The sequence below is a fragment of the Lithohypha guttulata genome (genome assembly GCF_036872675.1).
Source record: "Lithohypha guttulata strain CCFEE 5908 chromosome Unknown scaffold_6, whole genome shotgun sequence".
Lineage (NCBI taxonomy): Eukaryota > Fungi > Ascomycota > Eurotiomycetes > Chaetothyriales > Trichomeriaceae > Lithohypha > Lithohypha guttulata.
In genome coordinates this window covers 461,367-488,839 of record NW_027042755.1, presented here as the reverse complement: position 1 = coordinate 488,839, position 27,473 = coordinate 461,367, and the positions used below count along the sequence as shown (strand labels likewise).

Below are 27,473 nucleotides of genomic sequence, written 5' to 3'. Positions count from 1 at the left end.
GGCGGTAGTCTGAGGAAAGGAGCGTGAAGGAGTGGAGAGTCGTGGTTCAAATTGTGCTGTCATTCCCTGTGAGCTTGAATTGTCGGATGTCAAAAGCTACGAGTCATGTGATCAAGATTAGGGATGTTCCTGCCCGTCAGAAAAAGCGACCGCTTCGGTGGATACTCCTACGCCAGCGTACCTGGACGATTTTTCGACAGGGACGTGCTGCTATTCAGGCCCGAACTTACTCTTTGGAGCGACAATATTGATATCTGTGTACAGACCTACAATGAATTGCACATTCTTGCCAACAACCTGGACGACTATCTGATTGAGATAAAGTCCTGGTCGCGGTACACTCGAAAGTAGTGCAACATTACAGACAGTGACCGACTGCATCAATCTCACGCTCAGTATATATCTCAAAGCGACCAGCTGACCATTGATTGTGATGGTCTGGGCGATAGCGAAGTCCGAGTGTAGGACCTCCGCGTATTGCGAATTGAGTCTCCGTGAAAGATCCTTGATCTCACCGGCTAGCTGGACAGTGCAAACAGATAACTAATCGAGGGTATCAGCACTCTTCAAGGCATGAGTAGATCATATATTTGCTGACTTCAGCTTCTAGCTGAAGCAATGGTCGTATTGCTATACTACTAGACATCCATTATGCATCTCCTTTCAAGAATACATCTCCTCAATCTCGCTAGTCATATCGTTACCGAAAGACTCATAAGCCTCAGGTTTAGTTGCAAATATGGTAGCAAGAGCGTCTCGTAACTCGAAGTCCTCCATCACTGCGCCGAAACCGTAACATCTTACTTTGTTCCTGATCGCGTCAATCATGCCAACCACATCGTCTCTTGTTAAGGAATGATAGTTGTAATGACCCCTCAGAGACTGGAGAGCCATGATAGGGGTGACTTGTCCACCTTCAACATAACCTTCTGATTTGATAACTCTGCTGAGATTCAAGAGCGTCTGCAGTGCGTGTATTGAGGCTTGCGGTGCTTGATGAGGATACGTAGGCTGTAATCCTCCTTTCTGAGGTGGTGTTCTGTCGATGTGGCTAGGTGGTGGAACAGATGCCATCAATGCGTGGCCAGAGAACAATGCTTCATCCGGGTCATTAGGCGAGTTCATCGACCGCCGGACGAGGTACTCGCTATGATCGCGACATGTCTCTTCTAGACTAGATCTCTATTAGCATATACCGACAAGATATGACCGACGCCACTTACGCAAGGATAAAGTCTATGCCAAGTTGAGGTTCCTTTTCGAAAATGCCGGGTGCATCTGTGATGGCAATATCGTGCGAACCTCCTACTTCCTGCATCTCAGGTGGCGAGTGACTGTGGTGTGTGGTGCCCGGAGAACTGTTGTTTGGTGCAGTGGGTGAGTGTCCTGACATGATATTGTGGGCACCGTTAGTGTATCCAGCTGGATTGAAATCCCCTAGACCAGACTGTGACGGAGGAGCTGTAGGTGGTATAGCAGTGCCATAAGGACTTCCCGAATGAGCGATCGAGTAGCTGGGACTTATGCCTCGCGCGCCATGCGAAGGTCCACCCCCCATTGCGATCGCATTCTTTCGTTGCTGCAGCTCGACCTCGAAAGCAACGCCTCGAGAATTCAGGATTTCACGAAGCAGCATGTTCTCCTGCTGGGTTTCCCTAAGCATAATTTCTGTATGCCTGAAGTGGCTCTGTACGGTCGTGCTCTCTGAGACGAATGCCTCACGAAGTCGTGCGATCTCTATCTCAAGAGCTTTGATATACTGCTCCTTTCGTTCGCGGTGCGTCCTGTATCGTGTCAGTCAGATGTCACTCCGTCATTGGTGGCGATCGTGCCTTTGCGCTTGTCGATTGAGCTCTTGCCTGCGCGTCTGTGCGGGTTTACTGTCTGGTTTTGGACCTCGTCGTTTGGCCGGTTGGCCATCTCTTGTAACCTTCTTCTGCATAGGGTTCGCAAAAGTACGTAGAAAGTTCATGTTGGGAAAGCCTGGTCCTTTGCCTTCCATTGGTGATCCGTCTCCTGGTAGTATATTCATTAGCATAACTGCAACACAGAACTGATCGATTTGATATAATGTATAGCAGAAGAATTTGGTCGAGTCGGAGTTCTGCTCGAGATGAGCTAAGGGGATGGGAGCAGAGGGGGAGCGCTAAGCGTGTACGCAGTAATCCATCCGGTACAGATTGTGCAATAAGTGGACGCTCGACCTTGCAGGATGTGTACCCCTAAATCGACAATAGCGTGCAACTGTTCCCGCGGGTTCGGGCGAATTCAGCACTTACCATACTGTTCAGAACCAGACGGAACTGATTGATCAGTACTCGTCCGACCCTCCAGCGACTCGGGAGAGGTTGGAACATTGTTGCCTGACAAAGAGCCAGTGCCTGAACGAGAGTCCATGATTTGGAAGTGACAGCAGTCGTCGAAGTTGGTTGTAGAAACTACACAGCCAGTGAATGTCTGGTCTCACGTAAAGGCAGGGTCGATCCCAGAAGACTGCAACTTGCGAAAGTCGAGGTCAGGGTGAACAAGGTATGCCTTGACGTCGCTGTGGTGCACAAGCACTGCAAGCTTCGGGAGCTGCCTAGCACAATCGGAAGCTCTCGACTGGCAACCAGGATATCACGTCGTCGTTGTACAGGATGCGGAAGATCGTCCCACTGTAACGTTGTCCCTGGATTTTCGACTTCGATAGAGATGGCGTAGATAACGATTAAAAACTGTCTTGCACGCTTGGCGATCTGACAGGCGGGTTGTCGCAATGCCGCTGTCACACTATACGAGATACTTGTGAATAATTTGCCTGAATGGGCCAACTCAAGATGGAGCGCACAAAGACGGACAGCCGCACAGCGTCGAGACGGACGAAGTGCTATCTTCTTGATCGGTGCGAAGCTTACGGCTTGTGATTCAGCTGAGCTGAAGAGCAATTTGTAGTTCAGTATAGCAGCTCAACTTGCCAGGATGCGGGATGCGTGCCTCCACCAGTGGGTATGGCTTCTTGTCACCAGCCACAGCGGGACGTCAGAGTCAACACGTTCAGCCAGCTAGGTTCACCTGTCTTCCGGCTAAGTGTCGTCAATGAGAAATCTGAGTATGGTTGGGGCTGTGTTGTAGGAACGGACGGCGATGCACATCGTCCTGGTAACGTTTGAAAACGCAAGTCAAGTACAGGGTGGAACTGTGGAGACCACGCCTTGGCCTCGAGTAATCTGATTCGACCGCGCCTGCCAATATCACTTGTCCAGGCTGTCGGTAGAGCGGACGGTCCTGAAAATCATCACGTAGTAGATAGACCTGGCGCAAACATATTGTCTCAAAATAACCTACGATTCGCGACGCGTGTCGTTCTTTTGTCGACTACCATCGCATTGAGCAATACTCTTGCAGCCTGACCGAGGATGAGTTCCGTCATAGCCAATAGCTGAATGGCGGATGTTGGACTCCGATTATGCATACATATTCGCGTCCTTGTATCCAGAGTTAGTGCCTGCGGTGGTGCACAGTAAGCATCTCATCATATGCAATAGTCTGTCTCTCCACTGAAGCTCAAGCAAGCTGGAAAAAATGCTATTTTTCTTCTTTGGACAGTCTAGACTCGGCGCCACAATTGCCAGAATTTGGCCGAATTTGGCGGGGATTGCGCACTTGCCGTTCGTGCTGTGTTATAACCTTTCGAGTTCCCCAGTTGGCAAGACCAAAGATCATCGTGCAAGAATCTGCACGTACAAGGACGACAACCCATTGATTCATCATCTAGGAATTGTCAGATTAAAGCAAATAGAAGTTCAAACAGAGCACTGAAATCTGCTTGCCTGTTACCACACTTTCTGCTTAACAAACAGACCGACTTCTGGATTTGAAGATTCTTTGCTCCAGGAGTTCAGCCATCTCTGAAGCAGCTCGGCATCAGCACTTCTTCACCTCTTGGTTGAACGTGGTGCGGTTCGCGCGATACAAAGTCGATACTTATGCCGTCGCCAGACAGAAAATGTGCACTGGAAACCCGTCAAATTTGACTTGCTGATCAAGTACACATAGGTTCGATTCCTGTTCAGAATTCGGGTTTGCTGTGGGTAGTTCTCATGGTCGTCGCGGACCTGACATTCACGTCTGCACCTTCTTGACTGAAATGGAAATGCTGACACCGAGACCGTTGCGTGGTCTGTACAGCTTGGAGGAACACAGCTCAATAGTCTCTATGATGGTGACTCGAAGGTCCGATACGCAAAGGAGATGCAGAAATGTGGTGAAGGATGCAAGACCACCAGAAAGAATTTACTACATTTTGCACGCCTCGCTTAGCGGCACAGGAACATGAGAAGCTGAGTCCTACGAACTTGGGGCTTACTCATATCGATGACTATCAGGTAATTGACGGTATCAATCGACGATTGCCATATGTAGGATTAAGCAACTATTTGGAATGTTACTCTTTCTTGTCTTGGCGATAGCCAATCATGCACGGTTCATGCGCCATAGTTGTGGCAGTAGTGAGCCACTTTAGTATTCGGAGAACTTACCCGATCCTGCATCAGCGAAGATGGATCTCTGACACTGCATGACTTTCTCTCCTCATTGTTGCTCTTGCCAACGACTGGACACTGTTACACTGTGACGTCTCGCTCTGACAGAACACCGCCATCATGAATGCAATCACTCTGCCCGTGTATTTATCGTCAACAGCTCTTCCCCTAGCATGCATAAATTCGAACTCAGGGTACATATCGCAGCTCCTAGTATGGTTAGGGACGACGCACATTGGAAACGTGTTGCAGAAGGAGTGGCTCGCTTCAGGCCAAGAAGACGATTGGCAGTTTCAGACAGTATCGATCACACAAGCGAACATGGCATAGTTGATACTCAATCCGAGCCAACTGCAACAACACCAAGAGAGCAAATCAAACGTGTGCAGTCTCGAGATTCTCCTGTGGAAAGCACATTTTTGCGTGACACAAGTGACACACACGACTCTGCGTCAGCAAAGCGTATGCTTGAGCTGGAAGTTGATACCGACATGCTCGCAGCGAAGCGAACAAAGCGTACTTCATTCCCCCGAACAAGGAAAGGTTTGAATCCTGCTTTCAGAAATCCTATTCCAGGCTACCTAAGGACCAGCAAGGAATCAAGTGAAATACCTCGTCCATGGACCGCACCCGCGCCAACAGTTTTGGTGCCAGTTACGACGAGTCCGAAGCCTCGTCGGTCACTTTCGGAAGCTTCGTCATCGTCAGCCCCTTGCATATCAAACTCTTTTCCTCCAGATTTTGTCGAAGATACATCGTTTGTCGATAAAGCTTTTACTAACAGTGAAAGTATCGAGGTTAGGCCACTTCCATTTGTAGACAGTGACATTCTGGAGCATAATAACTTCACTGCAATTCAGCAGCGAGTAACGTCTAATACTAACGAGGCAAGGCTTGTAGAGGACGAGCAAGTTGTGATCGAGGTATTGTCACAGACTTCTATACGTTCTCATGAATTGAATATGGGTACTTTAGCCTCTGGGTCGAAGGGGAGCAAAGATCAGAGAACAACATATACAAACACCAACCACCACGGCCAGTCAATGACTTCGGCGGCCAGTACTGGAATCAGTTCAGATCCTATGCAGTATCTAGATACAAGCAGCCCATTGGCACGTCGATCAATGCCAAACCCATCACCCACTATCAATCTTACAGATGACCCCGAAGGACAAGACGTGACAAGGCGCGATGTCCTCGGTCCTATAAGCTCGCCTGTACGCTGGACGGAAGAGTCAGACGCCAGCGAGGACGTGACTCCTTCTCTTCAACGCCAATTTGACACAATAAGAAAATTGCCAAGAAGAATCAAATGCCAGACCACAAATACAAATACCAACGGACAATTCAGATCTTTCATACCTGATTACCTGCTCGAGTTAGCAAAACAACACGACCTGCTCAATCACTTTCGACCTTGCCAAGCACCGCAGTCCATTCGTAATGGTGAGCGCGGGTACTGGAAATTGTTGATCAGGATCGCAGATATCTCCACGGTCGCTAAAGTACGACGTGCTCCACTGACAGGTTCGCAATGGAGCGAGCGGAGGTTCATGATGCGACAAGAAGGTCAAACAGACGCCGACGCCACAACACCTGAACGAGATGCCGCTTTATTAAAAGTTGTGTATCCCGCGAAACAACCAGCCGAACACACGCCTTGGACAGCAGACGAGTTTATACAGTTTTGGTCTTACATGATCAAGACTATCGAAAGAGGTCGTGTAGGATACGACTCTCGTGCGACTATCGACGGCTGCCGTGAGGCAGGAGGGGAACTGTTCCTTGATATTCGAGTATGGTGTTATGCGGAAGTACTCTCGCATATCTGGCTCACCTTGTACGGTCTCTCGGCCAAGCTGACAGCCTCAATGCCTCTTCAGTGGTGTATACCTGGTAAAGGGCCATCGATCACTATGAGCGGTCAGCCTATGCACGACGGTTCGCTCGGTCGATGGGTCGAGCAGAGGTCTGAAGTGGATGGCCATTGGGGCCTGGAAGAAGATTGGAATGGGTTAACGGCCACGGCGCGGAGTCGAGCTTCTATTTCTTGAGCTACTGCTGTTAACAAGACACGATACATGCATCAGCTGTAACACAGGCCACGCGATGTGATTGGTATGCAAAGTCAGTGGCTGGTTGCCATTGCTCTGATGCAGCTTGACACGGAGACACAGCACAGTATTTCGGGTCCGATCTAAGATCTCCAATCGCCGAAAGGCTAATTAAGCAAGATCGCTAAGCACATCGGACCTCCACATTCAAGACTTCGTGTGGTGGGCATGCCTGCAGCCATGGGATTGTAAGCTACAGTATCTGAATCAGAACTTCGTACAGTGCAACGATGCTCAGCTTCTTGTGATGTGTAAAGAGTTTTTACTCAGTTGCGAAGCATAGACATATTAATTAGCAATCACGCGACGCCGCTGTTGGAAGCGATCGCGCCTTTGGTCGTGAAGACCTTCCGTATACGAGGTAGCGCCCAAAACATCGCATCCGTCATCGATCGCCTCTTACGGTCTGTGTACGAACAAATTCCAAACCATAATAAGAGCATCTATAGTAGTCATCGAAGGCGATTGCTCTCTCTCGCCAATGACCATTTCAATGCTAGCTGTCACCGTTTTATCAACAACGTGATTGTTTATAGCTTTCGTCTCAGCTCATCGCACATAGCTCGTCTGGTATCATTGTCAATATTTTTTTGGTTGCATATCTTTGTTGTACGAGCATACTGTTGGAAACCCGAAGAGGCGACCACTCGCCTATCAGACTGTTGCTTTTTATGTCTGTATAGTTCACTTTATTGATATTCAAACATGGCGACCGCAGCTCAGCGACAAGAGCTTGACAGAGCTGAATATGTCGACTCTCACCATGGCTCATCACGACTACACGATTCCACACAGGCTACGACTGACACAACAGCTGTGTCGACTGATCCAGCCACAAGTGCTGCAGCCGGCTTCAACGAGGACGTAACTGCACAAGCACCAAATCACCAAGCACATGCATCAATTAGCTCATCGACATCCTCGAAGGAAGATTCCCTATCCCCAGAAAGGTCACCAACAAGTCCAACTTCAGATGATGCGCCAGGCGAGAAGTCAAAGAGACCTGAACTGGCCAGGCAGACGTCGAGGGCGGAAGGGTTCTCCAAGTTCAGAATAGGCATGATCATGTTCTCCTTATGCATGGCCCTCTTCTTAAGTGCTCTGGATGTCACAATCATTACCACGGCGTTGCCTACGATAGCACAGGATTTCCGAGCCTCGAGCGCTGGGTATACATGGGTCGGTTCCGCTTACCTCCTCGCCAATGCAAGCGCGACGCCTCTCTGGGGGAAGTTCAGCGATATTTGGGGAAGGAAACCGATGTTAATCCTTGCCAATGTCATCTTCATGGTCGGTTCGTTGGTCGCTGCTCTGTCGAAAAGTATTGGAATGCTCATTGTGGCTCGAGTCGTACAAGGTCTTGCGTCTGGAGGTCTGATAATCTTGGTGAACATTATAATATCAGATCTGTTTTCGATGAGGGAGAGGCCAAAGTGGTATGCCTTCGTCGGTTTGACCTGGGCTGTGGCTTCTGGTGTCGGGCCCATCGTTGGAGGTGCATTGACTGAAGCAGTGAGCTGGAGATGGTGCTTCTGGATCAACCTACCACTGGACGGCATCAGCTTGTTGTTACTTGTCTTCTACCTAAAGCTTGAGACTCCCAAGACCAAATTCCTGGACGGCATCAAGGCGGTAGACTGGATTGGTGGTCTCCTGATCGTCGGAGGTGTCATCAGCTTCTTATACGGCCTTGAGAGTGCCGGCGTAGCTCAACCTTGGGCTAGTGCTTTTGTGCTGTGCCTCATCATCTTTGGTGTGGTCATGATCGGGCTTTTCTTCGTTGCGGAGTGGAAGCTTGCGAAATATCCCATTATGCCACTAAGATTATTTAGAGACACCTCAAACATGGCAGCATATGGCGTATGCTACCTCTTCGGATTCATATTTATCGCACAGTCATATTATTTGCCACTTTACTTCCAGACCGTCATGGGGTTGTCACCAATTGTCTCAGGAGCGGCACTATTCGCACTGGTGATCCCCTTGTCAATCACGTCGATTGCAACTGGCATTACTATCAAGAAGACAGGTCGGTATCAGGAGATCATCTGGGTATCGGGTGTTGTTCTTTGCATTGGTTCGGGTCTGTTGATAGATCTGCCTGCGCACAGAAGCTGGGTCAAGGTAATTCTCTACCAGGTAGTCGCAGGACTCGGAACAGGACCACTGTTCCAGGCCCCACTTATAGCATTGCAGAGTCATCTTAAAGGATACGATGCAGCTGTGGGCACCGCGACATATGGATTCGTTCGAAACATCGCAACCAGTATGTCGGTTGTGCTTGGTGGAGTAGTGTTTCAGAACGAATTGACGAAGCGGCAGCCACAAATCGAACGATCGTTAGGGCCGGAGCTTGCTGGTCAATTTGCTGGATCGAGCTTCGGGTCAACAATCGACGAACTGCAGAGATTGTCGCCCGAGCAGCGACAAGTCTTGAACCAAGCTTATGCAGACTCATTGAGTACGATGTGGATATTCTATGTCGCTTTTGCTGCACTGCTTATCGTTGTAAGCTTGTTCATTACAAAGGTGGAGTTGAGTCGTGAGCATGAGAAGACAAAGACAGGGGTGGAAGAGCAAGAGAGGATCAGGCAAGAACAGATGGAGTTGAAGAGGCAGCGACAGGCGAGTAAGGCAGGAGAGAAAGATGTTGAGGCAAGTAGCAGATAGCACGAGTGTTGAGCGAGAGTAGGTGCCTTTGTATACCAATTAGAGGTCGTGCAATCGACTTGGATTAGTGGTCGCTTCGGCATGACAGCCTTATCTGACAGGCGTGACACGCAATGAAATCGTGAGAGTCGACTTGAGAAAAGACCTGACGTCCTCCTGTTGATAATGAAGAGACGTCGGCTGGGTATGCCGGACCGTGTTAGGAAGTCGTTGCGAGAGACCACCGTAGAAGACGCGAGCATCGTGCGAATCTGAATTGAGCGACTTGGGGTTTGAAGACGTTGCATAATCTGGTACGTATATATCATTTGGTACCAAGATTCCAAGAAAAGCCAGATTTCACATGCCAGAATATCTTTCTCTGAAATCCTGGCGCCCTCCTAACCTGTGACTTCTCGCACAACGTCATTGTTCAAGCGCCTATTGGGTCGTGCCTTCCCACCATCTTTCGAGTATGAGGATAGTCGACCTTCATACGAACCTGCGTTTATAGTACGCATCCACACCATCAGGAACAAGTAGTCGACTACTGCCAGTACGGGTTCCTGCAGCGACGCTGGTCGAGGTCATGCGCGTCAACTGATTCGAGCATGTGATCATTTTCTCTTCTTTCAGTTGTTTTCTCTCGACTTCATGGACGGCATCTATGCCCCGATGCTCATACACCGCCTGTTTGTGGTAGTAACTCGTGCCTACATCCTCCTCAACCTCCTCCCACACGGCATATGACCATGACTGAGGCAAATGAGGATGAGCTGGATGCATCACAATCGCAAGCACTCTTGGAGTACGAGCAGCACAGATATGAAGCACTCGAAAGACCTGCCGAGGGTCCAACACTTCTCTGGCGAACCATTGCAAACGGAATATCAGCTAGCACTGGCGCAGCCACCGTGACAATAAGAGCAGGAGTTGTGGCAGGGAAATGGGGTTTAATTGCTGGCAAGAAAGCCACTCATGGGCTTATTGGCCTGAATCAGACCATATGCGAGGCCGTCCTTCGAGCCGCAGGAAGAGAAGTGAACTCTCGTGCCGACTTGGTGATGAGGCAAGAAGAGGCTGAATCTCTCGTAGAAAAGTGGCTCACAAGAATGCACACCAGAATGTCTGCTGCCTCCATTATAGCAGCCTCGACGTTTTACCTGGCTGAGACTGCCATGTACTGGACCTCAGATACTGCCCTGATTGGTTTACACTTTCTCAATGCTCTTTTCGGATCTACTGAAACCTCCAGGGCTGTAGCTGCAATTGTTACTTTACTAAAAAGAGAACTGTACAAACCACAGCCAGATGGCAGTTACTATGATATCTCCACATTCAATTTGTTGACAACAGTCGCAAGCTTTTTGTTCTTGCAGCGTAATGCTAGAAGGCAAACAGAGCTGGAATGGAGGGCTACTGGTGGTGAAGCGACTGTCTGGGATATCGTCATCAACGACCAGGGTTTTCGCGCCGATGTGATCGGAACACGACGATCGGATGCTATTGTTGCTACCTCGACCTCTATTGTTCAGTCGCCAACTCAAGAGGAGTCCGGAGATGATTTCACTGTCATTGCTGGACAAATTGGAGAAGAGACTTTCATTAACCCCGGAGCTCTTGACACTCATGATGAGATGCCACTTACCGATGAGCAAATCAGGCAGCGCATCATGGAACAGCTTCCGCAAGGCACAAGAGCCACTATTACCACAGATACAATGCTGGTAAAGACAGTGCAGGTCGAGATACATGGCTCAGAAACTGCTAACGTGGAAGCCCCACCTGGTATGGTGATGGTCTCTGAACGTCCTAACTTCGAACAGAGTCCACAGGGTCAAATAATCACCTTTCGCACTGTCTCGAAGGCACAATCCAAAGCAGACGTCAACAAATATGATGGTTCAAAATCGCTTGTAAATATAGCCTCCGATGCCACGAATGAGGACGATAGCACACCAACAGCAAGCAATACCAACTCTTCCGATTCACCTGATGTTGCCGAAGGACAAGGCTCAAGTAGTGGTGAAACGACTTCTGTGGAAATGCGCAGCAGACAGATACCCAACAGAGCTACTGCTGCGTCAACTCTTTCTACTCCTGTAGCTGTTCGGAAGAAAACAAGGGGAGCCACGCCTGAAATTAACCACTCACAAACACCACGACCTAGCAAACTTCCACAATCGTCCAGTCGCAGAGGAAAATCCGTTGATGGCAGTAGGGCTGACAGAAACGACAGGTCAGGAGTCTGGAAGAAAGCACTTAAATCCTTGAGTCCACCACAATCATCGGCTACCTTGAACAGAATGATATCAGGGCCTTCGAGAGCGAGGAGCAACTCAGGAAGTGGTACCGCATTTTCACTTTCACAAACATTGAGGCCATTGACCAGCAATAAGGAAGTACCACGCAAGCCGGTGTTTGATCTACCCTCCTCGCAGGCAACAACGCCCATGGTAAGTCCAAAATGGACAACACCTGCCGCGAGTGAGAATCATGGTTCAACTTACTTTACTGTGCACGAGAAGCGACGCTCATCTACATATTCTGAGGTTGATTCATACTCCATACATTCGAATGAGAGCAGGCCTCCTTCGCCAACAATGTCACGCGCACATCTCAAAGCTTCTAACTCGATCAGAGAGACACAATCACAGACCGAATTCTCACTCCGCCATGCGAATGGAGATTCTGGGCGACACCACAGGCGCACTAACTCCTTTGCACACGGTTTGGTGTCAGTAGGAGCGAAAGACAAAAAGGACGAGACGTTGGTGCTTGCTCCCAGAGTTCCCATACCGCGGAGGTCGATATTTGAAAACGATAAAATGCTGATGGCACTGGCAAAGGATGGCAAGGTGCCTGGTCAGTTCCCAAGCTCTCATCTCATCCTGACGTTGAGACGCTTTGTACGCTTTGCCTCTGCTGCGTACGGAGAGCAATTTCTATCATTTATGGGCATGTACACAAGGTCGCACACCCCTTCGCACAAGAAGGATTTGATTGTCCATCCGGAACATTCGGCATTCTCAGAATATACAGGTCTACCACCTGAGACTATTATCAAGTCTTCCTTTATTGATGTGCAAGGCCTGGAGTATACATGGTCCGATGGTTGGTCACCTCTGATACATTTTGTTGCCATCGATCTCGAGGCCAAGGCTATTGTGCTAACGTGTCGTGGTACGTTGGGCTTTGAGGACTTGCTGACTGATATGGCTTGCGATTACACTGATATCTACTGGCAGGGACAGCCCTACAAAGTCCATCGTGGCATCAGAGAATCAGCACGTCGGCTCATGGACAGCAGCAACGGCAACCATATCATGGCTACCCTGAAACAATATTTAGAAGAATATCCAGAATTTGGACTTGTCTTTGTTGGTCACAGTTTGGGTGGAGCAGTAGCAGCAGTTCTGGCTATCATGCTGTCCGAACCTACAAAACATGTCCTTGGCGAGTTGGACAGCCCTGCGTTCGTGACAGCGACTAAACCAAGACTGCTACCTTCGAGGCCACATACCTCCTCGTCACGAGATATCCCACCAATTCAATTGCCAGCTGGTCGACCAATCCACGTCTATGCCTTTGGTTCTCCAGCGGCTGTCTCATCTAGTCTTCGGATTGCGACTCGTGGATTGATCACTTCGGTGGTCAATGCGAATGACATCGTCCCTTGTTTGTCGCTAGGTACATTACACGACTTTCGTGCCATTGCCGCCCTCCTGGGTAAAGACCTGACCGGCGCATATCAACTGATAAGAGAACGAATCTCAGAACGAGTGAGGAAGACAGCACAATCCTGGTGTTCGGCAGATTACGCACAGCCACCACTTGGGCCACCACCACCATACAATGTTGCTGGCGACAGAATAGGAGAAGATACATGGATGTGGAAACAGCTTTGCGGCATGAGAAAAGTGATGACGACCGAGAAGCTCTACGCTCCTGGAGAAATATTCATCCTCGAAAGCACTCGAGTGTTTGATCGTGATCCTGATGAGACCACGATCACAGGTGCTGAGCAGTCGAGGCAATATACGCCAGTCGGACGTCCTGCAACACGAATTCAGTTCAAATGGGTTCGAGACGTTGAGGGAAGATTCAATGAGGTGAGGTTTGGAAGGACTATGTTTCATGAACATGCTCCATCCGCTTACGAAAATAATCTCAGCGCCCTGGAAAGTGGTGTTATCGACGATGCGTAGACGGTGGGGAGTTTCTGACGCATCGTCTGTTGTTCTTGGTCTGTCCCTCTCGAGCTGTGTTCTCCTCGCAAGCCTTGACTGGACGATGTCTATGTTTCCAGTGTCGATGTGACTAACCAAGGCGCATGCCTTTTGACCCAAGAACGACAAGCGTATTGATAGCGTGTCAGCAGCATGTCAACAGCGTATCAATAGCAGGTCGTCAAGATGTTAGCACAATGTGAGCAGGCGTATTCGTATGGTTACGTAGGATTAGCCGAGGAGCAGGACGTACGCTGTAGAGTATCGAAACTGTATCAATTCTTGGATGCTCAGTCGACTGACCGAAGATGTGATCCTTACGTATTGGTCAGTCCGCTGAACCGTACAGCTTGTGGCTATGCTTTAGTGGAGAAGCGTTAGCTAATCGAAGAGGGCAAGTTCTCGATCACGTAATACTTTGTCTCGGCATCGGGTCATCAGACGCCGAAGGTCTGTTTCGTGCTCTCTCTATGGTCTTGGGGAATCGTTTAATGCAAACTCGTGGATCGTTTGTTCACGAAAGTAAGTCGATTCAAGTCTCCTGCAACCCGATGGAGAATCTTATGCATGCAAGGAGCACAGATTCATCTTCGCCAGACAGTCTGTGTCCAAAGCCAAGTAAACGCAGATTTGGAGCGCGTTGCGGATCGACCTGTATCTATCATGTAGTCACGACTGCGGCTAGCTCAGAAAACGCTGTAGCGTTGACAGACGTCAACATCGGCCCGCGTTTTCAATGGTACGTCTTACATATTGTCGTGTGCTTTTTATGCACGAACATCGTGCTGTTTCTGGTATAACATGTGTATCCTTGTAAATTTGACAATGCTGTGTTCTTGAGCACATTTGCTTCAAAACACGAAGCTAAAGTACTAGCTCATAGGCCTTGACAAGATCTGAAGGCAAGCAACAAGGCTTAAGCATCGAACGCTGCCAGGCTGTGTCAGCATCCTGCTGAAATAACGCTCGCATCGTACACTGCGTAACCAACTTGAGGTCTGGCGATTGCCAAGAGCGGGAGACCATTTCTTCGCGGTTGACACCACGGTGATGCTACGTATTCATCAACGAAGTCTGCTCTGCATAAATTGTTTGCACAGCTCGTTGATGTTTAGAGGCGACAGAGTCTGTGATTTTGGCTGTACACTGAAACGAAGAGAGGCAAGTGTAGTCGTTATGTGAGCTGCGGGAGAAACACCTAACCCGAAATCCCCGTAGAAGAAGCTAGAGTAAGGCGTGGGCTTTCACCATCGTGTAGCAAATGAACCGACACAGGATCGCGACCGGAGGTTGCATTCTCTTTGTAGATAGACCGTGTATGCTGGAACAAAGCTTCCGGTCGTTTATGGCTCTGGACCTCATTCGTTGGCTATACTTCGAAACGAGGCTTTTGCAAGCGGTTGCACTCATTAGCACTAGCGGCACTGATGACTAACCCGTTTGCTGAACACCAGAGAATTGGTCTCCTCAACAGATTGGTTGTGAGAGTTGCAGGTCTATTTGCTGATGGGTGTAACACATTGCGCAAGCTCTGACACGTTTTGACTTCCAGGGTTGAGTCGGACAGGTGAAGTTCCCACAAAACCCTGCATGATTAGTAACCACTATAGTGGAGCTGGATGGTTCCACACAAACCCGCGACGCGTCCTGGTCGATCAAGCTTGGCATAGAGTCTCTTTTGCTTCGTACTGCGACTGCGAAGTCTGCCGCGAGACGTCGGGGTGACCCTGTTGAAAAGATGGACTGGATAGAGATTTCTTTGGAGCGGCTTGCCGAGCATAATGCGTCGGGTGGTATTGGTCTGGAAGCTGTTGTTTGAGCGCGCTGCATTAAATTAGTTCATCTCTACCACCAGCAACAGCACTCTCCTGAATGGCTTTTCGAATGTCACCTTCTAGAAAGACGGGGCCATGACCGTTACCACATCTTGCAGCTTTCTTTAGCCGCTCACAAACATCGCCTACGTCGACAAGGCCTTTCTTGAACAGCTCATGTCGTTGAATGTAGTCCCAGGTCTGGCCAGCTGTGTAGAGTGGTTCTCCATTCTCCTCATCGATGGGGTCGGCGATGGGTACCCCAAACTGTGCCCACTTTGCATTTGGTACCCAGTCCGTAGTACTCTCTTTGGTGGTCCGCAGCTTAGAAGAATAATCGGTTGGTGTGTATCCCAGAGGCCCTGGCACAACAGAATCCAAATCGTCTCTATCTTTGTCAAGAAGGAACGGCGCTGGACCATTAGACGATGAGCCAGAGGTAGCTCGAAGAATCTCATTTTCGGTAGTTGCACGAGTCAATTCTCTTCGAAGACGTTCAAGCTCAGTCTGCAGGGTAATGTATTGGTGTTGTAGAGTCGTATTCCGTGCTTCTAAATCTTTAACACGTTTCTCTTTCCTCTCCCGGAAAGCCCGTTGCCTGCGTGTCGCATAAGCAATGCAGCGTGTGAATAGATCAAGGTGACTTACGCAGCCCTATTCTGTGCCTTTCGCTTGTTTTGCTGCGGTGTAAGATTATCCTTCTCTTCGCTACTGCTGCGTTGGAGTCCTGTAGGATCGGTAGGGCTCATGGCAGTATCGTCGAATTGATCGTAGGACTGATCCGTCGGGAGTGATATCAACGGGGGCCTTTGTTGCATCGACTGGATAGCCGGCGTGATGCTGGCTATTTGATGATGCGTATGGTGGGGTTGAGTAACAAACTGTGAAGGATCATATTGGAAGTTATGCTGAAAGGCAGCTGCAAAGGCAGGATCAAAGGGATCCTAAAACAGTCAGCACCTGCACTCCTTCACGAGTCCGTATGAGGGAACGAACATTACTCTGATAGCTCTTGAAGTCGTCGCCGCGAGGCGTGTTGCTTTGAGGCGTTGGTGGGAGACCATAGTACGAAACAGGTACAGGTGCCGAGCTAAAGTATGTGAAGTCAACACCTGTATCCATATTCGTTGGATCGTAAGGCCGAGACATCTAGAACCCCCGAGGATGTGAACGTTTGTTTCCGTCACCGCAGTAGGAAATGCATAGCTTTGTATATTGTGTTAGTAGAAGGGTACGCCAGCTATATGGGAGGCCGCCTCGATTGGCTTTAGCAATGTGCTCTCTCGGGTAGGACTTTGAAGACGAAGCAGACACTGCCTATCGAGTGATCGACGCTGAAGGTTGTCTCCGATGTGTATGACAAGTTATGTATCAGTCAACGCAAGCTTGGCCACAGATCCGTCTTCAGCGTAAGTCAAAGAGCGTTAGCAGGTTGTGAAGATATGAAGACGATCGTATCACGACGTTGGGAAATGCTGGAGAGACGGGCACCTAGTAGAAAACAAGTCAGAAGAAGTGTGAAGTCTCGACCATACGACTTCGCGCTTATTCGTGGAGGAACATGGTATAGGTGCAGAGCTTGAGACCACACGTTCGTTGTACTCGTAGCTTCTAGCAAAACTTGGACGCCTAAGGAAGTTACGCGTAGATATGAATGGCCAGCAATGTCGACCCTGGTCTTTTGCTCCTGAAAGTCAGTGAGCAGAGCGACCTGGCACCAATGATTCCGGAACTTATCATCGCGACTGCAGCTACCCAACCAAAATTACCCTGAAAACCATAAATTACAATGCTAGACAAATTCAGGTTGAGCTGCAGCTGCAACGGACATGGCCATCAACGAAGCGAAGCCCACAAAGACATCAAGAAGTTTTCCAATTCAGCTGAATCCAGGCCTATACTTCCTGCCCAGTAGTTCAACGATACTTGTCTACTCAAGATTGGGATACCTATTGGATATTACAACGGGGCCGGAATGACTCAGCAATACGCATGTTCCCCTTACAACTTGAACCAAGTAGATTCCACCCTAGACTCAATGCGACCATACAACAGGCTTCCTTCGTGCCGTCGAGCTGTTCAGGGTATTTGATTGCACCACACCATGGATCGTGACTGCTGTTGAAGACGAGGACTGCAGCCTGTCGCTTGTCCTACCTGTTCGTAAGTACTGTATAGATATTTGTAGGTGGGTTATTGGCTGGTAAGAAAGAAGAGGCCAGTAACGCATATATATTGTGGCCATAGGTCGCATCTGCCCGACACAAGTTAGAAGATTGTGATTAGTTGAGTTGTTCTGCACTCTGGGAGCGGTCTCGTTCTGTCATGATCGTGACTAGGTGGCTGCTGACATGATCGCCGACCTCCTCGGAATGGTTGATTGATCTTTCCGACGCACATCTCAGCATCCTGACTGTGGACGCGTTCCTCTGGTTCTTCGGCTTTGGGGCCAGACAACGATGCTCAGCCCTGTGTCCTTCTATTACCACGTCTATTGGCATGGCTGCAGAGCAAACCGGGGTCATGAATCTATCTATCGATCCCAGGCCATCAAACCTAGGTCTAGCAAGATTTGATATCTTGCAATATTCTTGTCTCCTGCTCGTTCAACTCAGGTCGTGCTCGGAAAAAGCGTCGCTTGGCACAGGACAAACATTTTGTTTTTGGTACTCGTCTAATCCCATTCGTCGTCATCATCAGCATTGGTCGCTTGCTTCGTCCGACCTAGACCGTTATGTCTGCCTTGTGTCTCTTCCTCATCTTCGTCACGCTTCTTCAGCCTCGTGTCTCCCTCTCTTACCGCACCAACCTGTACAAGCACTCTCTCCAAGTCTTCGGATTTCGTTCTGACCCCCTGTAATTCTCTTAGTGTCACAATTTGGCGCCTAATATCTCCATCCTTGTACACCAGAATTGTGGGGCAATTTCTTTCGGGATATCCTTCAATACACATGTCCGCACGTATCTGGCAGAACTTCACATCCCCATATTTCTGTGCCACCTCTCTCCACAGTTCGCCGAGTACTCTTGACTCGACATTACTGTCCGTAGAGCTTGACAAGAACACAAACACATAGGCTTGTTGTGAAGCTTCCGTCACTTCTCTGGTAAAGTCGACCTTCTGCAATGGATAGACACTTCCGAACTTGCTTGCTTTGGCGAGGGCGTTGATTTCAGCCATACGCTTCTGACGATACTGTTCAAGAAATGCCTCGTCCTCGTCATCTTCAAGTGCTGCCAACTCGTCGAGATCTTTGTCCTCTAGTCGGTTTTCGTGCGCTCTTTGATGAGCTTCCAGGAGAGCTTCTTGTATGACTGGCTCTGGATCTTTTGGCTTTCCGGGGATAATGCCATGTTTACGTAGTATATCGTTCCACTCTGTGTCAGCATTAGGGTTATCTATGGGCACCTGGACTGGTATATCTGGCATCTGATTCATGGTGGTGGTTAAAATGTTTTGTGGGCGAGTTGCACCGGTTCTGTAGTTGTGGGTTTCATCAGATGAAGAGAACGAGTCTGTGATTATTAACGTAGGTGCCTGTCTGATGAGTGGATGGTTGAAGAACGCCTTGAGCGTGAATGTGGTAATGGGCGCCACGTGTGGCTTGGACTTCGGCAAGCCACAGCACACCAAACAATTCACAAGGGGAATGATGCTTGGGCGTGAACACCTATGCACGTCGAGTTGACGGGACTGTAGGGAATCTGGTCAACGTCGACCACTGTATGCTCAAGGCACTTCTTACCTCGTTTCCCGACCGTCACTCTCTTACTCTCCCACTGTGCTTGCGATGATCATACGGAATTGCACATGCTGACCCGACTGCATCACCGCTTCCTCCCTCGTTTACCACACCTGGTTACTCTAAAATAGCACTCGAAATCCCTCGTCCTGAGCAAATCTTGTACAAAATGAGTTACGCAAAGAAGGACGAGGACGCCGAGCCGTCCGGCTTCAAATTAGACCGGACGATTGTCTTTCAGGATGGTATGCCTGTCAGCGCACCCATAGTCGAGTGCGAGTACTGATTGTTGTCCAGCAAGAATATTCAACTCTTCACCTATATCGCCTCGAAGATGTCGAGCCCAACTCACCAAGATCGCAATGCTCATCTTCAATGGCGAGAAGTTTCCTACCAACGAAGCCACCACACTGTTCTTTGGCATTTCCAAACTATTTCAAAACAAGGATCCTTCACTGCGCCAGATGATGTATCTGATCCTAAAAGAACTTTCCAGCTCAGCAGAGGACATTATAATGTCGACCAGTATCATTATGAAAGACATGACAGTGGGCAGCGAGGTTGTCTACAAGGCTAACTCAGTAAGAGCATTGGTCAGGATAATAGATGCTACAACCGTCCAGAGTATTGAAAGAATGATCAAGACTGCCATAGTCGACAAATCACCTTCTGTATCCTCTGCAGCTCTGGTCTCCTCTTATCACCTCCTCCCTATCGCTCGAGACGTTGTACGCAGATGGCAGAGCGAAACACAGGAGGCTGCGGCCTCATCCAAATCAGGTGGCTTCTTGGGCTTTTCTACAACCTCTTCTCATTCCTTAGCTGCGAGCACAAATTACATGAACCAGTATCATGCTATTGGCTTACTCTACCAGATGCGCTCGCATGACCGTATGGCGCTTGTCAAGATGGTGCAGCAGTATGGAGCTGCAGGTGCTGTTAAGAGTCCCGCTGGTGTCATGATGCTGGTAAGGCTGGCAGCCAGACTAGCAGAAGAGGATCCGAGTCTACGAAAACTTATGATGCAAATGCTTGATAGCTGGTTGAGGCACAAGAGTGAGATGGTCAACTTCGAGGCTGCCAAAGCTATTATTGACATGCGCGACGTGACTGATGCCGAAGCTGCCCAGGTCGTGCATATCTTGCAACTCTTCCTCACCTCTCCTAGAGCAGTCACGAAATTTGCTGCTATTCGATTATTACACCAGCTTGCTTCTTTCAAGCCAAATGCCGTAAATCCTGCAAATCAGGATATCGAGGCTCTCATCTCCAATGCCAATCGATCAGTCGCAACCTTTGCTATCACTACACTACTCAAGACAGGTAACGAGGCGAGCGTGGATAGATTAATGAAGCAGATATCGAGCTTCATGTCTGAGATCACGGACGAGTTCAAAATCACAATTGTAGAAGCAATTCGAACGTTATGCTTGAAATTTCCCAGCAAACAAGCTGGTATGCTTACCTTCTTGAGTGGCATTCTACGTGATGAAGGTGGCTACGAGTTCAAGCGAGCCGTTGTGGAGAGCATGTTCGATCTCATCAAATTCGTGCCAGGAAGCAAGGAAGAGACGTTATCACATCTTTGTGAGTTTATTGAGGATTGCGAGTTTACGAAATTGGCCGTCAGAATATTGCATTTGATTGGTGTAGAAGGCCCGAAGACGCCGAACCCTACAAAGTACATCCGATATATCTACAACCGAGTTGTTCTAGAGAACGCGCTGGTTCGAGCTGCAGCAGTTACAGCACTTGCTAAGTTTGGTGTCGGTCAGAAAGATCCGGAAGTTAAGAAGAGTGTGACAGTGCTACTGACTAGATGCTTGGACGATACGGACGACGAGGTCAGAGACCGTGCTGCTCTTAACTTGAGATTGATGAAGGAGGAAGATGACGTCGCTGAAAGGTTCATCAAGAACGATTCCATGTTCTCCTTGTCGACGTTTGAGCACAAGCTCGTCATGTATGTCACATCCGACGACAAATCAGTCTTCAGCAAGGCCTTCGACATCTCATCCGTACCAGTCGTCTCACACGAACAAGCTCTGGCAGAAGAGCGCACTAAGAAGCTCACAACAGCTACACCTACACTCAAGGCACCCACTACTGGACCAGAAAAGCCAAAGATGAACGGTGCTTCCGAAGCAGTCTCGAATGCCACAAACGCTGCTCAGAAGTATACCGAGATATTTTCGAACATTCCCGAACTAAAAGCTTATGGTCCTGTACTCAAATCCAGTGCTCCGGTCGAGCTTACCGAGAGTGAAACAGAGTATGTGGTATCCGCTGTCAAACACGTTTTCAAGGACAATATCGTTTTGCAATACGACATCAAGAACACTCTGGAAGCGACGGTGCTAGAAAACGTGGTAGTATCGGCCGCGCCACAAGATGAAGAAGCGGAATTGGAAGACGATTTCGTCATTCCCGCGCCTGTCTTGAAGACCAATGAGCCAGGCGTTGTATACGTGGCTTTCAAAAAGGCAGGTGGTGAAGAAAGCTTCCCAGTCACCAGCTTCACCAATGCATTGAAGTTTACAAGCAAGGAAATCGATCCAACTACTGGCGAAGCAGAAGACAGCGGATACGACGATGAATACGAGATTGAGGGCGTCGAGCTGACCGGCGCCGACTACATTGTGCCTGCCTTTGCTGGCAATTTCGACCATATTTGGGAAGGCACAGGTGCTAACGGAGAGGAAGCCAGCGAGACTCTGGCACTATCGAACATTAAGAGCCTAACAGGTAAGTTCCAGGCAACGTTCAGTCAGGCAGCTACTAACTGTGATTCAGACGCGACAGAACAGTTAGCCTCGACTCTATCGATGCAGCCCCTGGAAGGAACCGACGTCGTGCTCTCGAATGCCACGCATACACTGAAGCTTTATGGCAAGTCTATTAAAGGAGGTAGAGTAGCCGGACTGGTGAAGATGGCATTTGCCAAGAGTGGATTGACGGTGAAAATCTCAGTACGAGCTGAGGAGGCTGGTTTGGCTCAAGCGATTATATCTAGTGTAGCGTGATTATATACAAGATATCGCGATCTATGTGAAAGGCAGAGGAGGAGTCGAACTGTGTCAGATGAACTCGATTACGAGATAACGAGGAATGATTATAGAGCCGGCTGGAAGGTATTAGCGTTGGGCGAGCCGAGTCACAGACTGCTCAAAAATCGTTGCACTACAATCATGTCCTGATTTGCTGACCATCAGAATTGAGGATGCTTGGCTCGGTGGATAGTTAGTAGAGTAGTACTTGCTGTGTTCCTTCGAAGAGAACAGCGGCGTGACTGGGGTATTTCTGGTTGCCTGAAGTTCCAGGCACCTCACTTCTGAGGCCTATCAACTCATCACTTGCACTTGCCTATATGTTCGCATTCAATTCTGTCAATCACAACCACATTAGGCATTGTCTCTGACTCATTCCTCGAAGACATCCACGCTCCCATCCATTCGATAGCGTCTCAAATCACTCACATCCAGATATGCCACCTTCTCAACTTCAGATCGCTACGTCAGCGCTACAACGTTTAGTCAAGGAAGAAGCATCATATCATAAAGAGCTCGTGTCTCAACAGAAGCGTATAGCAGATCTCGAGAAGCAGACTGACGATACTGACGGGAACCGGGAGTACATATTAAAGCAAGAGGTAAGTGCTTCTTTTATCCTCTGACCCACTGTCTTGGCGTGCGATTACGAGGGACACTCTACAACGTACGAGACGACACGCCTTACCTTTGAACCATAGACCCTTGATGAGTTCGGAAACTTCCCAAGTCTTCCCAACATGGACCAACCGTACTGACCCTGCCTCCTTCCCAAAGAAAAGAGCACTCGAAGAAACAAAAGCAGTCTTCCCCTCCCTCCGAGAACGAATCGCAAACTCTAGGGAGAAACTTCAAGCCCAACTTGATTCTGGCACGGACGAAAATGAGATAGAGGAGGCGAAAAAGGTTTTGGCGGAGGCTATTGAGAGTCAGAAGGATGATCCGGATAGTGCTCATCCCAATGGACAGTAATTTTCTGGAATGAAAGGATCCAATGATGACATGAATGATGGGTATTTGGTTGGAGAAGAAGGCTGGAGGCTGGAGGCTGAAGGACAACGCTATGTCCAGTTTTTATCAAAAGGGGCGACAAGGTAGTACTATAGTCGATTGCGGAAGTCGCTTGGCAGTTTACCTCATACACGTATTGGAGTATCACCATGTATTGAAAGTAGTATGGATTTTTATAGTGAAGGTTGGTTAGTGATAGTCCCCGTGTTTTATGGAAGCACGTGATGCACTGACGCGTGGTCAACATTCATTTCTTGCCTGTCACGAAGAGTTATCTGGAACGTAGTTGAGAATGAAGATGCTTTTGTAACAGATACAGAATCGTCCCAGCACTAGACTTCTAGCAATACAGCGTGGAGACTGGGACAATTCCCTTCAGCGACATCATGACATCTCACGTGCTCCTCCTGGCTGTTGCGCCTCTTACACTCTCAATTGCATTGGTTCCCTCCTCGTAAATACCATCGGACAAATCTGTGTCTTTTGTGGCTGATGAAGCACCGGCCGCCATTGGGCTATCAGTACCAGTGTGGGTAGCTGAGCCGAAGACTCCGCCAATCTTATCCTTTAGTCCTCCTAGCAAACCACCACTCGTGTTAGAAGTAGAGGTCATGTTTTGATTGGATGCGGCAGAGATATTCTCTTTGGCTGCGTTGGCTTCGTCCTTGATGTTGGACAGAATATTTGAGCCTGTTCCTGAACCTGATCCTGAGGACGAGGTGGATGACGGGAAGAACATGTTCGAAGCACCCTTGACACTCTCGATACCTCTAGCAGAATCCTCGTGAATGCCACTGGTCAATTCTGTGTCCTTCGTAGCAGATGATGCACCAGCAGCAAACGAGCTGCCACTTTGTATGCTTGCGTCGTTACCGAGTTTGCCAGTTGTGCCTCCGAGTTGGTCAAGCATGCCAACACCACCGGGCTTGCCACTGCTTACTGGCCATGGTTGTTTCTTTCCACCAGGTCCATGCTCACGAGTTAGGTCTGATGAGACATCCTCGTGAATGCCATCAGAGAATTCGGTGTTTTTGGTAGCACTAGTCAAGGTCAGTCGTCATGTCCTACAGACATGAAGGGCAGCCAGTACGCAGAAGCTCCAGCGTCGAGCGCGTTTCCTGAGTTAATGCCTGACATATCGTGAGGTTTGGTGTTCTCTTTGCGTACTTGTTTGTCTAGCAAGTCAATGGGAAAGAGAAAGAAACGAGAAAGCTCAGATGTGGTATCCTGTAACGAGGGACTTGTAAACACGCATAAAGATATTGCATCATACTTTGCATATCCATGTGGCAGGTGCCGCTGGTCTTCACCGTGCATAAGAAGCTCCAATCGTGGTAAACCGTGGTCGGGAATATCGTCCGTTCGGCGCAATCACATCACAGCTACCAGGGTTCCAAGATCATGGGTTTCTGGGCAGCCGTTTCTTACATGCTCTCGTCGTAGGTCGAACACTGACATGTCCGATAGGGCGAGGAGAGGACCATACTAGTACCTGGGTCGGCGCTAGGGAAGTTCGGTGCAGGAAAGAAAGCAAGCAACACGAAGGTGCGAATTTAATGATTTCAGAAGTTGCACAGACTGGAGGTGCGCGCGCGAGCATTACCGCCAATCACGGCCACTATAGGTGTAGTAGCGGCACGCTTGATGTATCACAACGCTCACGTCAGGGACTAAGGTGAGTCACTATGTCCAGCAACGCACAATGGTGCACAAGGCAGACAGCGAGCACAGCCACTATCGTGCACGTTTCATGAAACCCAAAACGAAGTAATAAGACTGCAAGCACCCTCGAGCCAGACCTGAACTGTCCTCCCGGAACGCTTTCTCGAACTGCTTGACGACAATGCCTTTCCAGCTCACACAACTCCCACCAGAAATTATCTGCCGAATCATCCAGCACATCTCGTTTGACCCCAACCTCACCCGTAATCTGTCGGACCTCTTCCAAGCGTCAAGTTATCTGCTCGAAGTCGCGCGATATGTAGTCAGGAGAGAGCCCTCGAAATACCTGCTGACAGTGGGATTTGCCATCAAAGTCGCCGAACTGGAACAACGTAAAGGGAAACAAATTATCTTTTATGAAAGACAAATTCGCAGGGATCGACCTTCGTTCGAAGAAGACCAAGGAAGTGGGATGCTGGATCGATTGGCAGAGACGTGACTGTTTCGAGCAGGTTGCTGTGGCAAGGAGCACAGGATCCAGGGTGAAAGCATTCCGAGCCATGGTGCCCATTCGAGCCCTACAATACGACCAAAGCGACAGACGCCACTCTCCACCATCAGGTCGCTCACTTCTTACGTCCGCTTGTCCATGTCATTCGGCCCAAAAGACATCGGTAACAGCTGTCCGATTGTCATCATGACTGGCTTCCCGCAAATCTCAAGTTCTCGGTCATTGGTGATATCGGAAGGATATTCTTGGCCCTGTTCTTTACTACGTCCATACATATATATTGGCGTATCTAGTTCGCAGAACTCTCGAATCATTTGCCTGTTTCGAAGTGTGAGTTTGCATTCAATAGATTTTTATCACGTGTCATGAAAAGAAACGTGAAGAAGCGATTGAGTATAAAAGTCATAAGAGAGAAAGCACAGACATACCGACACATGCCACAAGGGCTAGCGGGAGGCCAAATATCAGTACTAACGGCTAATGCTCGTACTCTCGGCAAGTCTGGCCTGTCTATACTGGCAACTAGCGGTGCAATCGCACATCTTTCAGCGCAGGTACCGACTGGAGTGCTGGCAACCTCAACATTCGAGCCTTGATATACAGTGGTGGAAAGACCTGGTTGCTTCTCGACGAGGATGCAGGCGCCGACACGAAAGTTAGAGTAGGGGCAGTATGCCTTTCTCTTAGCTGCTATAGCAAGAGTAGCTATTTCTCGCAGCTCTTCTTCCGTAAGATTGTGGTTGATGTTGTTAGAGGCCATGACTGGCTAAGACGAGGGAGAAGAAAACCGAAGTTGTTGTGACGAATTTTGCCGATGACCACACGCCACACTTTCGAATTCAATGCCAATGGCAGGTGCGATGCGGAAGGTCGATGGCGAAAGATGGAAGTCGAAGATGTGTTGGTTGTCCAACTTCAGCCATCCAATCGGAACGGATTTGACCGGAGTGGATCCTCCCAGTATGATGTTGCTCATCCCAACCCAAGCTCGTTGTTTCTTCTCGTCGTCTGAGGCAGTCCAGCTCTGCCCACACGTGCTGAACTCTGATGATATGGGTATAGCCACCAAGACCGTAGGGAAGGTACCACGGGACGCGGTATATGCGATCCTCTGCAAGCGTGGTCAGACTGCTGTACAGCTACTCAAGCGGCAGATTGTACACTGATACAGAGGTGCAATGTAGCCGCCTGCGTGTCCTGATGTTGTTCAATCCTGTTTGTTTTGATCTTGCGTGGGTTTCTTCCTGCTTTCCAGTACTTCATCAACAACCCCGAGCTGTTTCGCTTCTTCGGCACTCTGTACCACGTTAGCCTGCTGCAGGTTGAAAGGAAGATCAATTCGCATGTGAACTTACCATGAAGTAGTCTCTGTCCATCAAACGCTCAATCTCCTCAAGCGAGATCTCTCTGCCTCTTCTGTCCGCCACCGTTTTGTCATTCAGGTGCCGCCTGTATATGCCATTCAATTGGTTGCGTATTCTTAGAATCTCTTTCGCATGTATCTGAATGTCCGCGCTTGTACCAGAATACCCACCAGAAGGTTGGTGCATCATGATCGTGGCGTGAGGAAGAGCGTAGCGCTTGCCAGGCGTGCCTGCGGCTGCCAGCAATGAGCCCATGGAGGCCGCTTGTCCAAGGACGATGGTCGACACAGGAGGAGTAATATATTGCATAGTATCGTATATGCTTAGTCCAGCAGATACGCTGCCACCAGGAGAGTTGATATAAAGGCTGATAGGAGCGTCAGATTCAGACTCGAGGAAAAGTAGAGAGGCTGTGATCGTGGCGGCCATACGATCTTCTACAGGTCCTGTTCATCTCATTAGCCACCGATCATTGGTTTCGGATGAGGTGTTTGCTTGCCATAAACAGCGACAATTCTTTCCTTGAGCAACCTCGAGAACAAATCTGTCGAATGATGTGCACCAGCCAGCTGCTCCGTCACAAACGGAACAGGTAGAAACCCAGAGGACCCATCGATTTGTGAATGTCCAGAAGCCTGAAAGCTAGACCTCTGCCATGAAGACTGTCCCTGCTGCTCGCGAATTTGTCCTCTAGCCTCTGCGTTGCTCCTAAATCCGTATCTTACTGCACGGGAACTGGTGTATATCGATCGTGCTATGACTGCGGCTTTGCGCGTGAATGGTAGTGTTCGTGTGCTACCGGCAGC

The 27,473-nt window shown here is 49.1% G+C and overlaps 10 protein-coding genes across 10 annotated transcripts; 4 read left to right on the top strand and 6 right to left on the bottom strand.

Moving 5' to 3' along the window:
* Window positions 1–663: 663 nt before the first annotated feature.
* On the bottom strand, window positions 664–1,663 carry LTR64_007604 (uncharacterized protein; the record flags this gene model as incomplete). Its single annotated transcript, XM_064901922.1, has 2 exons — window positions 664–1,174; window positions 1,224–1,663. 2 exons carry the CDS (start codon window positions 1,661–1,663, stop codon window positions 664–666), a joined length of 951 nt encoding a protein of 316 aa, XP_064751601.1.
* A 150-nt stretch (window positions 1,664–1,813) lies between these two features.
* On the bottom strand, window positions 1,814–2,397 carry LTR64_007603 (uncharacterized protein; the record flags this gene model as incomplete). Its single annotated transcript, XM_064901921.1, has 2 exons — window positions 1,814–2,016; window positions 2,280–2,397. 2 exons carry the CDS (start codon window positions 2,395–2,397, stop codon window positions 1,814–1,816), a joined length of 321 nt encoding a protein of 106 aa, XP_064751600.1.
* Window positions 2,398–7,342: 4,945 nt separating this feature from the next.
* Window positions 7,343–9,307, top strand: LTR64_007602 (uncharacterized protein; the record flags this gene model as incomplete). Its single annotated transcript, XM_064901920.1, has 2 exons — window positions 7,343–8,761; window positions 8,834–9,307. The coding sequence occupies 2 exons, from the start codon at window positions 7,343–7,345 to the stop codon at window positions 9,305–9,307; spliced, it is 1,893 nt and encodes a 630-aa protein (XP_064751599.1).
* Window positions 9,308–10,032: 725 nt separating this feature from the next.
* LTR64_007601 (uncharacterized protein) lies at window positions 10,033–13,494 on the top strand (the record flags this gene model as incomplete). The annotated part of the gene is made up of 2 exons (XM_064901919.1): window positions 10,033–11,742; window positions 11,944–13,494. 2 exons carry the CDS (start codon window positions 10,033–10,035, stop codon window positions 13,492–13,494), a joined length of 3,261 nt encoding a protein of 1,086 aa, XP_064751598.1.
* A 1,850-nt stretch (window positions 13,495–15,344) lies between these two features.
* YAP3 (AP-1-like transcription factor) lies at window positions 15,345–16,451 on the bottom strand (the record flags this gene model as incomplete). Its single annotated transcript, XM_064901918.1, has 3 exons — window positions 15,345–15,927; window positions 15,978–16,273; window positions 16,326–16,451. The coding sequence occupies 3 exons, from the start codon at window positions 16,449–16,451 to the stop codon at window positions 15,345–15,347; spliced, it is 1,005 nt and encodes a 334-aa protein (XP_064751597.1).
* Window positions 16,452–18,003: 1,552 nt separating this feature from the next.
* Window positions 18,004–18,768, bottom strand: PLP2 (Proteolipid protein 2; the record flags this gene model as incomplete). Its single annotated transcript, XM_064901917.1, has 1 exon — window positions 18,004–18,768. One exon carries the CDS (start codon window positions 18,766–18,768, stop codon window positions 18,004–18,006), a length of 765 nt encoding a protein of 254 aa, XP_064751596.1.
* A 473-nt stretch (window positions 18,769–19,241) lies between these two features.
* On the top strand, window positions 19,242–22,095 carry SEC21 (coatomer subunit gamma; the record flags this gene model as incomplete). The annotated part of the gene is made up of 3 exons (XM_064901916.1): window positions 19,242–19,317; window positions 19,370–21,817; window positions 21,866–22,095. 3 exons carry the CDS (start codon window positions 19,242–19,244, stop codon window positions 22,093–22,095), a joined length of 2,754 nt encoding a protein of 917 aa, XP_064751595.1.
* Window positions 22,096–22,556: 461 nt separating this feature from the next.
* Window positions 22,557–23,091, top strand: RBL2 (tubulin folding cofactor A; the record flags this gene model as incomplete). The annotated part of the gene is made up of 2 exons (XM_064901915.1): window positions 22,557–22,721; window positions 22,897–23,091. 2 exons carry the CDS (start codon window positions 22,557–22,559, stop codon window positions 23,089–23,091), a joined length of 360 nt encoding a protein of 119 aa, XP_064751594.1.
* Window positions 23,092–23,524: 433 nt separating this feature from the next.
* On the bottom strand, window positions 23,525–24,267 carry LTR64_007596 (uncharacterized protein; the record flags this gene model as incomplete). The annotated part of the gene is made up of 2 exons (XM_064901914.1): window positions 23,525–24,170; window positions 24,221–24,267. The coding sequence occupies 2 exons, from the start codon at window positions 24,265–24,267 to the stop codon at window positions 23,525–23,527; spliced, it is 693 nt and encodes a 230-aa protein (XP_064751593.1).
* Window positions 24,268–26,510: 2,243 nt separating this feature from the next.
* LTR64_007595 (uncharacterized protein) lies at window positions 26,511–27,096 on the bottom strand (the record flags this gene model as incomplete). Its single annotated transcript, XM_064901913.1, has 2 exons — window positions 26,511–26,600; window positions 26,659–27,096. 2 exons carry the CDS (start codon window positions 27,094–27,096, stop codon window positions 26,511–26,513), a joined length of 528 nt encoding a protein of 175 aa, XP_064751592.1.
* Between the last annotated feature and the right edge of the window lie 377 nt (window positions 27,097–27,473).